The 12,160-nt window shown below is 49.7% G+C and overlaps 1 protein-coding gene across 1 annotated transcript in view; it reads left to right on the top strand.

The window, feature by feature from the left end:
* Positions 1–1,536: 1,536 nt before the first annotated feature.
* Positions 1,537–12,160, top strand: part of TNIP2 (TNFAIP3 interacting protein 2) — a 47,656-nt gene continuing 37,032 nt past the window's right edge. Inside the window, exon 1 of the mRNA XM_059379706.1 lies at positions 1,537–2,002. Coding sequence (XP_059235689.1) covers positions 1,724–2,002 — 279 coding nt within the window. The 5' untranslated portion in view covers positions 1,537–1,723. The remainder of the gene's footprint in view (positions 2,003–12,160) is intronic.

Genomic DNA, 12,160 nt, shown 5'->3' with positions numbered 1-12,160 from the left:
CTATTGGGTACCATGGTATTAGGGGCTGAAGTCACTATAGCTGGATCCCAGGAGCAGGGGGTGGGGGGATTCTTCCTGGAGGCTGGCTACCCCAATTATATGTCCCTACATAAAATCCAAAGATTCTGATTTCCAAAATCCATGTGATCCCGAGAGTGTTGGATGAGAGACTGGAATGCCCATTTCACAGCTGAGAACCAGGGTCAGGGCACTTGACTGACCTGCCCCAAGTTATACCTATAGCAATAAAATGAGGACTCATCCAGCCCTAGCAGGGCTGGAGCCGCTCCTTTGTGTTCACCCCTGCCTCAGCCAAACAGAATGTAGCGTCCACAGCCATAGCCACGGGGAGTGTGCACTTACACCTTACCTTGTACTCCCCAAAACACCAGCAACACCGTACTGGCTCTGACCTTCCCTGCGCAGAGGAGGAAGTGTGAGCTGGCTTTGCTCATACACTGGTCTGATTTACAAGCCTGCCAGGGTTTTCCCTGGGCGCAGCCCAAGCTCGTCAGTGGACACATAAAGGGGAAAACCAGATGGGGACAGGGCGGAAGAACGCAGCGGCCGAGAGGGAGGGAGCGGCGGAGAGGGAGGGAAGCTTCGAAACAGCACAGGTCTGCGTGGGCGTCATTGTCGGGGGCGGGGGAGCTCAGACTGTGAAAAAGAAAGCCTGCAGCCAGAAAAACACTGGGAGTCGGTCTGGGAAGTTGGAGGAAGGAAAAGGATGAAGTGAGGGTAGAACCGGGCAGCTTCCTCCTGCTTTCTGCTCTAAGAATACCTTAGAGAGGGGCACGTGGTGGGTGGGGGCTCCTTGCTCTGGGTCACTGTCCTGCAGCTGGGGGGGGCGGGTAGGACATCGCCCTGGGCTCAGTCTTGGAACCTTGGAACGTTGCCCTGTTCCTGGCGCTCTATGTGGCCAACCCGGCCTGCAGCGCCGGGATGTGGACCCACGCACAGGTCCAGCACTTGAGGTCGCCTTCACCCCTTCTTTCCCTCCCATCATCACCTGCATCAGGGGCGGGTTTCCCTCCCCTTTTCCGTCCCCGCCTTTCCTCCTCCTCCTGGCAGTCTCCCTAAGAACTCGACGCCGGGGCCAGCGGGGAGGGTAGGGGGTGGGCGGGAAGGGGGCGGGGCTGCTGGAACAAGGCGGTCACTCCGGGACCTCGGGGCCACAAGACTCGGGCCCACAAGTCTCGGGCCTGGGGAGAGGCCGGACTGTCCAAAGGCCTGGGGCGGCCTTTCCGCGCGTCAGGGGCCAAGCAGGTCGCCGTCTGCGGGGCCGGACTGCCTGCGGGGGGCGGGGCCAGGAGCGTCTCTGTGGGCGAGGCCGGGCGGGTCGCCGAGAGAGGCGGGGCTGCCGGGGAGTGGGGAGAAGTGTGGGGCCAGGAGAGTCGCGGTTGAGGGAGGCCGGGCAAATGGCGGAGGGGCGGAGCCAGGCCAGTCGCCGTGGGCGGGGCAGGGCAGTCGGTGGGGGGCGTGGCCAGGAGAGTCGCGGGGGCGGGGGAGGCCGGGCTCCCGGCGGAGGGGCGGGGCCAGGCCGGCTGCCTAGAGCCTGGCCGGCTTGTTGAACTGTCTGGGACGGCCTTTCCGCGGGCCAGGGGCCACGCCGGTTGCCGTGGGCGGGGCGCGCCGGGAAAAGTTCCGGGAAGGTGCGCCGCTCGCCCGGACCGGGCGCGGAAGTTGGCGGTGTCAGCGCGGCCGCCGGTCGAGGCCCGCGGCTATGTCCACAGGGGGCGCCGGGTCCGGCGGGCAGGAGGGGGCCGCGCGCGCGGCGGCGGCGCTCTGCGGCCTGTACCATGAGGCCGGGCAGCGGCTGAGGCGCCTGGAGGACCAGCTGGCCGCTCGGGACGCCCTCATTGAGCGCCTGCGCGCCCGCCTGGCCGCGGTCGAGGGGGACGCGGCGCCCTCGCTCGTGGACGCGCTGCTGGAGCAGGTGGCGCGCTTCCGGGAGCAGCTCCGGCAACGGGAGGGCGGAGCGGACGAGGCGGCGCTGCGCCAGGTGCGTCCCCGGGGAGGGAGAGCCGAGCAGGCTCGGCCGGCAGCGGGTTCGGAGCGGGTGAACCCACACCGGGGCTGAGGGTTTGCGCGGTGCCGGACTCCGAGCGGTTTGCGAGCTGGGGTCCCGTGTGGGATGTGAGGACGATGGGGGGCGGTTTCTGAGGTCCGGGGGGCGTCTGCGCTCGTGTGGGCTGTTGTGCCCGCCTGTCGGTTCCGAGGGCGAGCGTCGGCGCTGCTCGCCTTGGAAACACCACTGCCGGGCATTTCCTCAGCGCGGATTGGCCGACTCCGGAACAGCAGAGAACCGCAGACCCGCGAAACCATCGGGCGGAGGAGGGGAGGCTCTTTTCCAGAGGCGGGGGTGCGGGGGGCTGTCGAGCTCGCGCGGCGTGCAGGGCCCCTCTGCTCCTGCTGGCTTCGCGACCCGGGTGGACTGGGGGAGCGCCTCCTGCTGCTGGCTTCGCTGGGGCGGGTGTAGGCGCTGCTTCTGCGGTTTGTGCGGGTTCTGGATTCTAGAGGAGTTTGTGCCCCGTTGGCGGTGAAGGTGGTTCTGGATGAGGGCGTTGGTTCTGGTTGGTTATGAGGATTGCGTGTCTATGTTAGGTTCTGAGGGGTGCTCTCCACGTCGTGTCAAGGATTGGGTGTCCATTTCTATCTGAAGTTGTGTCAGGTTTAATGGTTGTGAGGCCCTGTTGGTTCTGAGGGGTGTGTGTGTGCCTGTTTTCGTCTGAAGGTTTGTGTTGGTGTTGCTTCTGAGGGTGTGTTAGTGTGGTAGATTCTGAGCACGGTGTCCTGCGTTGGGTCAAAGGCTGTGTATGCTCATGTTGAGGGTTGTGGGTCCTTGTGGGTCTGAAGGTGTGTATGTTGCCATGTTGGGTTTGAGGCATATGATGCCCTTACTAGGTTCTGAGAGGGGCTGTGTACTCCCATGTTGGGTCTGAGGAGGTACGTGTTTGTGTTGGTTCTTAGGGGTGTACTTCCATATTGGGTCTGAGGGTTGGGTTCCACTGAAGCGCTGTCTGTCCTTTTTGCTTCTGAGAGCTGTCTCTCTCTGTTTTGAGTGTGTGTGTTAATTTTGAGGGGTGTGCTCTCATCCTGGGTTTGAGGTGTGTGTGCCTGTGTTAGGTTGGAAGGGTGTGTTCCCAAGCTGGGTGAGAGTGTCGTCTGTCTTGGTTCTGAGGAGTGTGTGTGCCTGTGTTAGGTCTAAGGGTTATGTGCCCGTGTTGGTTCTACAGTGGTGTGTCTTTGTTGATTTGAGAGGTAATGTACCTGTTTTAGGTTCTAAGGGGTAATGTACCTGTTTTAGGTTCCAAGGTGAAGCCTTGGAGTTAGGTTCTGGTGAGTCGGTTCTTGCGTGCCCGTGGTGGGTTGTGAGGGCTGTATGTGCCCATGTTAAGTCTGAGGACTGTGTGCCTGCATAGGTTCTACAGGGTTGTATTTATGTTGGGTTCTGAGGGGCAAGTGCACCTCAGTGGCTTCTTGGTGGTGTGTGTGTCCATTTTAGGTCCGAGGTGTGTATGTGCATGTTGGTTTCAGATGTTGTGCTCCCATGTTTGAGGGGTGTGTGTGCCCATGTTGGGTCTGAGAGGACTGTGTCTCTGTTGGTTTTGAATAGTGTTTCTGTGGTGGGATCGAGGGGTCTGTGCCCATCTGGGTCTGTGGAATGTGTTTGCCGGTGTTGGCTTCTGAGAAGTGTGTGTGCCCATCTGGGTCAGAGGATTGTGTCTCTTGGTTCTAAGGGGTGTGTATTCTTATGTTGTGCCTGTGTTGGGTCCAGTGGTTGTATATCCATGTTTCTTTCTGAGGGGGGTATGTGCCAGTGTTGTGTTCTGAGGGTTGTGTGTTCCTGTTAGTTTTGAGGGGTCTTTGTGTTCTTGTGTTGGGTCTAAGGGGTGTGTGTCCCTGTTTTGGGTTCAGAGATGTGTGTTTGCCCATGTAGGTTTGAGGTCTGTGTGCCTGTGTCGTGTCTGAGGGATATACACACTCATGTTGGTTTCTGAGGGATTTTTGTGCCCCAAGTTGTATATAGAGGGCTCTGAGTAGGTGTTCATTGGGAAGAGGGATGTGTGTTGGTGTGTTTCTGCTTTGAGTTGAGGATGTGTGCTCTGTGTTGAGTTCTGAGTGGTCTGTATGCCTGTGTTGGGTCTGAGGATTGTGTGTCTTTGTTGGTTCTGAGGCTGTTTCTGTTTGTGTCAGGATGAGTGGTGAGTGTTGTTGCTGGTTGTGAAGTTTTGTGATTAGGTTTTTTTTTTTTTTTTTTTTAAAGATTTTATTTATTTATTTGTCAGAGAGAGAGCAAGCGAGAGCAAGCACAGGCAGACAGAGTGGAAGGCAGAATCAGAGGAAGAAGCAGGCTCCCCGCGGAGCAAGGAGCCCGACGTGGGACTCGATCCCAGGATGCTGGGATCATGACCCGAGCGGAAGGCAGCCGCTTAACCAACTGAGCCACCCAGGCGTCCCTTGTGATTAGGTTTTGAGGAGGCGCTCCCATGTTGGTTCAGAAGGAAAGTTTGTGTGCCTATGGTAGATTCTGGAGGCATGTGTGCATGTTTGTCGTTGTCTTTTTTTTTTTTTTAGATTTTATTTATTTATTTGACAGAGATCACAAGTAGGCAGAGAGGCAGGCAGAGAGAGAAAGGAAGGGAAGCAGGCTCCCTGCTGAGCAGAGAGCCCGATTCAGGGCTCGATCCCAGGACCCTGGAATCATGACCTGAGCCAAAGGCAGAGGCTTTAACCCACTGAGCCACCCAGGCGTCCCCATGTTTGTCTTCTAAAGTATCTGTGTGCTGTTATTAGGTGTAAGGTATGTCTGTCCATCTTGGTTGTGAGGGGGATGTGTCTGTGTTGGGTCTGAGGGGTATCTGCCTGTCTGGAGTCCTGATGGGTATGTATTTGAGTTCTAAGAGGTTGCCCCCTTATTGGGTGTGAGTGTTGTGACTGTATTGTGTCCTGGGACGTGTGTGAACATGGACGGTTCTGTGAATATGCGTGTTCATGTTCAGTTCTGTGTTGTGTGTGTAGACACTGGGATCTGGGGTGTTTGTGTGTGTAGTACACGAGCATAGGCTCCTGGTGTGTATGTATTCATACTGGGTTCTGGGCCATGTGGACCCCGGTTATGTTCTGAGGTGATTTTCAGCTCCAGTCATAAATGAGTCTTTCAGTAGTAACAGCTCTCTTGTGCCGGGAGCGATGACAGTGCTGCGGTGCCTGTGAGTGTCGGATAACACACTTTAGTCTCACTTTCCCTCCTCCTCGTCCCTGTCATTGATGTTATGTCTGTCTTTGTGAAGTACCATGGATTCCCAGAACAGGAGCAAGAGGAATAGTACTTGTCTGTAACAGCTATTTGAAGTGGCATACACATTGAGTGTACTCTAGTGCCCTGTTTGGGCCTTAACTATTATCTGGATTGTCCCAGAAAAGAAACTAGGTCTGCAAAGAGAGGAGCTGCGCAAGACAATTTTCACTTCTAGGCTTGGCCCTGCAGCCAGATTTTGGAGTGAAAAAGAGACATGCACCCCTCTGCCCCCCCTTTTATTTTACTATAAAAGTTATTTTAAATATCTGAAAAACAGAGGAAAGAGTAAAGAATAAAATAACAGCCACCATAATCCCACAGTCTGGGGATAACTAGTGTTCATTTCTTGGCATGCCTCCTCCCTGTTTTTCCTTTACACACCGGGTGTATACACAGTGGCGTGCTTGAGTTCTCGCTGTCTGTACATCTTCATATCACATTGCAAGGATTTTCTCATCTGCCTCATTTTAGATGCAGGAGCCAGACAAGCAGATCTATAGTCCTAGATCTATATGTTCCTTTACCCCTGACATACAGGTTTTGTTGTAAGATTTTTAGTTATTTAAGAGACATTTTAATAATACAGTATCTTATGCAGTTACATGTTTGTGGCTTACTCCTCCATCTATCTGGGTCTGTCACAGAACTGTGGAGGAATGGAGAGATTTCACACTGTGCAGAGTGAAAACAATGAGAAGAATTGATCAATAGCTTGGTCTCCTCAATGGTCATGTCAGCCAGCCTCTTAGGAATAGCATTGCTGGGTTGGTAGAGACTAGGGGCTCCCAGAGAGGAGCTGAGGCTGTGTCCTCAGGTGTGCAGAGACTTCCAGGTGACTTCTGCTTCTGTGATTGAGCTGTCATTAGCATGTGATAGGGCCAGGTTGGTCTCGAGAATTCTGGTTCTTTTTGCCACCATAGTAAGACTTGAGGCCTTACCTCGCTTGTAACATGAGCCCTATATGGGTAGCTTTACAAAGCTCCTCCAATTAAGACTTTCTGGGATAATGGTGTTAATTTACTATGTGGCCCTTACTGCTCTATCCAATCTCATCACCCCCCAGGGTACTAGCCTCACGGGCCCTGCTTGGTCCTGACATACCAGCTTCTTCTCCCGGCTTTTCTTTCCCTGTTCTGCCATGCTTTCTAATGAGAAGAACAGCATACACCCTTTATTATACACATAGGCTGTGTTAGCTGTGTGTTTTGTTTTTAACCATCTATCTCCATACCTTTTTTGATCTTGTAAAACTGAAACACCATACCCATTAAGCAGTAACTCCCCACCTTCCTGTCCCCCAACCTCCACCCTTGGCAGATACCATTCTTCCGTCTGTCTCCATGATTTGACTACTCTAGAGACCTCACAGAAGTAGAATCATCCCTTTGTGACAGACTTATTTCACTTAGTCTAACGTCCTACAGGTTTATCTGTGTTGTATCATGTGCCAGAATTTTCTTCTTTTTCAGGCTGAGTGATATTCCATTGTACATATATACCACATTTGGCTTATCTGTTCATCTGTTGATAGACACTTGGGTTGCTTTCATATGTCAGCTGTAATGAATAACAGTGCCTCTAGGAATATGTGAGTCCAAATGTATCTTTGAGACCCTGCTTTCAGTTCTTTTGGTTATGTGCCAGAATTGGAATTGCTAGGTCATAGGGTAATTTGGTGTAGTTTTTTGAGGAACCATCATACTCTTTTTCCACAGCGGCTGCACTATTTTACATTCCCGCCAGCAGCGCACAGGGTTGCAGTTTCTCCATGTTCTCCTCAGCATTAGTTATTTTGTGTGTTGTTGTTGTTGTTTTAATAGCAGCCATCCTGATGGGTTTGTGGTGATTTAATACAAAATGATTGTAGTTTTGATTTGCAATTTCCCAATGATTAGTGATGTGAACCATTCTTTCATGTATTTATCTTCTTTGAAGAAATGTCAAGTTCTTTGCCCATTTTTGAATTGATTATTTTGTTATTGAGTTTTAGGAATACTCTTCAGGCATACCTCATTTTGCTACATTTCTCAGATTTTGTTTTTTTTTATAAATTGGAACTTGGACAGGGTGCCTGTGTAGCTCAGTAGGTGGAGCACGTGACTCTTGATTTCAGGGTTGTGGGTTTGGGCCCTGCACCGGGTGTAGAGATTGTTTAAAAGAAAAAGAAAGAAGGAAAGCTTTTAACAACTCTGCATCAAGTAAGTCTACTGGTACCATTTTTCTAATAGCATTTGCTCACTTCATGTCTCTGTGTCATAGTTTGGTAATTCCTGTGATATTCCAAAATTTTTCATTTATTATTATGTTCGTTATGTGATGTGTGATCAGTGATCTTTGGTGTTACTATTGTACTTGTTTTGGGGCACCATGAACTGTGCCCATAAAAGATAGCAAACTTAATCAGCATGTGTGTTTTATGACTGTTGTACTGACCTGCCATTCCCCCATGACTCTCCCTTCTCTGTTCCCTGAGACACAACAATATGGCAGTTAGGCCAAATAATGACCTGTAATGGCCTCTAAGTGCTCAAGTGAAAAGAGGCACACATAATTCACTTGAAATGAAAAGCTAGAAATGATTAAGCTTAGTGAGGAAGGGATTTCTGAAGCCGAGATAGGCCGAAAGGTAGGCCTCTTGTGCCAGACAGCCATGTTGCAAATGCCAAGGAAAAGTTCTTGAAGGAACTTAAGAGCATTACTCCAGGGACCACATGAATGATAAGAAAGCCAAACAGCCTCATTGCTGATAGGGAGAAAATTTTGGTGGTCTGGATAGGAGATCAGACTCACCCTAGTATTCCTTTAAGCCAAAGCCTAATCCAGAGCAAGGCCCTGACTCTCAAGTCCAGGAAGGCTGAGGGAGGTGAGGAAGCTGCAGAAGAAAAGTCTGCAGCTAGCAGAGTGGGTTTGTGAGGTTTAAGGAGACACAGAGGGGCCGGGGGGAGCAGCATGTGCTGATGGAGAAGCTGCGTTAGGTTCTGCTGGAGATCCAGCTCAGATTGCCCATGGAAGTAGCTCCTAAACATCAGATTCTCCACATGTAGATGCAATGGCCTTATCTGGGGGGAAGATGCCATCTTGGACTGTCTTCGCCGGAGGACAGGTCAGCACCTGGCTTCAGAGGTTCACGGGACAGGCTGGCTCCCTGTTAGGGGGTAATGCAGCTGGTGACTTTCAGCTGAAGCTGGTGCTCCTTTACTATTCTGAAAATTCTTAGGACCCTTAAGAATTGTGTTAGCTCTCCTGTGCCCGTGCTCTACCCACAGAACGACACAGCCTGGACGGCAGCATATCTGTTCACAGCGAGGTTTACCAAACATCTCAAGCCCACTGTTGAGACCTACTGCTCAGAAAAAAAGGTTCCTTTCGAAATATGACTGCTTGTTGACGTTGTACCCGGTCACCCAAGAGCTCTGGTGACATACGGCGAGATGAGTGCCGTTTCCCTGCCTGTGAACACAACATCTGTTCTGCAGCCCACGAAGCAAGGAGTAATTTTGACTTTGAAGTCTTATCATTTAAGAGACACATTTCGCAAGGCGGTAGATGCCGTGGATGGTGATTCCTCCACTTGATCTGGGTGGGATACATTGAGAATCTTCTGGAAAGGATTCATCATGTCAGATGCCATTAAGAAAATGTTCCCATGGCACAATGTCAGTAGTAACAGGAGTTTGGAAGAAGTGAGCTCCGGCCCTGGTGAGGACTTTGAGGGCTTCAAGACTGAGTGGAGGAAGTCACTGTGCAGATGTGGTGGAAACAGCCAGAGAGCCAGAAGTGGAGCCTGGAGAGGTGAGCGACTTGCTGCCCTCGCAGGATAACACTTGCACGGGTGAGGACGTGCTTCCGTGGAGGAGCGAGGAAGGTGATTTCTTGAGCTGGAGTTTGCTCCTAGTGACGATGCTGTGGAGATGGTTGAAATCTGACAAGGACTTAGAACATTGCATGACCTTAGTTGATAAGGTGGCAGGGCTTGAGAGGACTGGCTCCATTGTGGAGAGCAGTTCTACTGTGGGTGAGATGCTACCAGACAACATCACATGCTGGGCGCCTGGGTGGCTCAATTGGTTAAGTGACTGCCTTCAGCTCAGGTCATGATCCTGGGGTCCTGTGATTGAGTCCCACATTGGCCTCCCCCTACTCTGTGGGGAGCCTGGTTCTCCCTCCCCCTGCCACTCCCCCTGCTTGTGCTCTCTTTCTCTCTGTCAAATAAATAAATAAATAACATCTTTTAAAAAATCACATGCTACAGAGAAATTCTTTTGCTTCCTGTGTCCTGGTATCATATCTAAGAAATTATTGCCAAATTCAGTATTGGGAAGCTTTTGCCTATGTTATCTATAAGAGTTTTATAGTTTTAGGTCTTATATTTAAGTCTTTGATCCATTTTGAGTTAATTGTTGTATATGGTGTTTGATAAAGAGTCCACCTTTTTTCTTCTGCATGTGGATGTCCAGTTTTTGCTGTAGCATTTGTTGAAAAAGTTATCCTTTCCCCATTGAATGATCTTAGCACCCTTATCAACAACCATTTGACCATATATGCAAGGGATTATTTCTGGGATCATTATTCTTTTTTTTAAAAAAAATATTTTATTTGAGAGAGAGAGAGAGCACACAAGCACAAGCTGGGGCAGGCAGAGGAAGAAGCAGACTTCCCACTTAGCAGGGAGTCTAATGGGGGGCTCGATCCCAGGACCCTGGGATCATGACCCTCTGGGCTCATTATTCTGTTCCCTTTGTGTAAATGTCTGTCTTTATGCCAGTACTATCCTGTTTTGGTTACTGTAGCTTTGTAGTCAGTTTTGAATTCAAGTAGCATGAGTCTTGCTTTGTTCTTTTTTCTTCTAAGATTGTTTTGGGTATTTGGTGTCTCTTGAGATTCTATATGAATTTTAGGATGAATTTTTCTATTTCTGCAAACAAACCCCACTGGATTTTGATAGGGATTATATTGAGTCTGTAGATCACTTTGAGTAATGTTAAATTTAAAAATAAACCTGTCAGGCGCCTGGGTGGCTCAGTGGGTTAAAGCTTCTGCCTTTGGCTCAGGTCATGATTCCAGGGTCCTGGGATCGAGGCCCGCATCAGGCTCTCTGCTCAGCAGGGAGCCTGCTTCCTCCTGTTTCTCTGCCTGCCTCTCTGCCTACTTGTGATCTCTGTCTGTCAAATAAATAAATAAAAATCTTTAAAAACAAAAATAAAATAAACCTGTCATTTATTTTACCAGCAAAAGTGGGTTTATTCCAGATAGCAGAGATTTGCAGTCCTGTGCAACCTACAGCAAAACCATAGACAAGTCCAGAGAACAAAGAATGATCTTCTTTGGAGGAAAGGGGGAGCTGGGAGGGCTCTTGTAGACAGTCCATTGCTGTAAATTGGGAATTGAAGTGTAGTGACTTTTCATTGCCTGAGTTGTGACAGTCTGTCATGGGCTGGGCTGTTGTGGGGTGAGGAGAGAACATTTCTTCCTTCTGCTGGGGTGGTTAAGTACAGTTAACCCTTGAACAACATGGGGGTTATGGGTGCTGTCCCCCTGTGCACTTGAAAATCCATGTATAACTCCTGACTCTCCAGAAAACTTAACTATTGATAGTTTGCTGAGAATGGGAAGCCTTACCAATAACATAAACAATAGATTAATACATACTTTGTATGTTACATTTATTATATGCTGTATTCTTTTCTTTTTTTTTTTAAAGATTATTTATTTATTTATTTGACAGAGAGAGATCACAAGTAGGCAGAGAGGCAGGCAGAGGGAGGAGAGGAGGAAGCAGGCTCCCTGCTGAGCAGAGAGCCCGATGCGGGACTCGATCCCAGGACCCTGAGATCATGACCTGAGCCGAAGGCAGCGGCTTAACCCACTGAGCCACCCAGGCGCCCCTATATGCTGTATTCTTGAAGTAAGCTAGCAAGAAGATACATTCTTGAGAAAATTAATAACGGGCACCTAGGTGGCTTAGTCATTTAAGCGTCTGCCTTTGGTTCAGGTCATGATCTCGAGGTCCCGGGATCAAGCCCTGAGTTGGGCTTCCTACTTCAGTGGGGAGCCTGCTTATCCCTCTACCTCTGCTCCTCGTCACCCCCAACTTGTATGGTTGTGTGTGCTCTCTCTCTCTCTTCTCCTTCTTTCAAAAATAAAAAATCTTAAAAAAAATTAAGAGCATTACTGGGGTGTCTGGGTGGCTCAGTTGGTTTTGGCTCAGGTCATGATCTTAGGGTTGGGAGATTGAGCCCCATATTGGGCTCATTGCTCTGTGGGGAGTCTGCTCAAGATTCTCTTTCCCTCTGACCCTCCCCCTGCTTGCATGTGCACTTGCTTACTCTCTAAAATAAATACATAAATCTTAAAAAAAAAAATTAAGGGCGCCTGGGTGGCTCAGTGGGTTAAGCCGCTGCCTTCGGCTCAGGTCATGATCTCAGGGTCCTGGGATCAAGTCCCGCATCGGGCTCTCTGCTCAGCAGGGAGCCTGTTTCCTCCTCTCTCTCTCTCTGCCTGCCTCTCTGCCTACTTGTGATCTCTCTCTGTCAAATAAATAAATAAAATCTTAAAAAAAAAAATTAAGAACATTCCTATCCAGAATGCAAGATATATCTTTTCCTATTGGTTTTGCAGTTGATGAGTGGTAGGGCATGAGGGCTCCCTGCACTGGCCTCTGATTCCATTTTAGTGAGGTTTCCCTTCATAATTTTCACATTATATTGACATCTTAACAATATTAAGTTTCCAATTTAAGAACATGTGTTTCCATTTACTTATGTCCTAATTTTTTTTGTAACATTTTATATTTTTCACTGTATAAGACTTCCATTTCCTTGAGGGAATTAATTCCTAAGTCTTTTATCCTTTTTGATG

Source organism: Mustela nigripes, chromosome 1, assembly GCF_022355385.1.
Source record: "Mustela nigripes isolate SB6536 chromosome 1, MUSNIG.SB6536, whole genome shotgun sequence".
Lineage (NCBI taxonomy): Eukaryota > Metazoa > Chordata > Mammalia > Carnivora > Mustelidae > Mustela > Mustela nigripes.
Note: the sequence above shows the minus strand (reverse complement) of the source record. Positions and strands in the feature narration are given on the sequence as shown.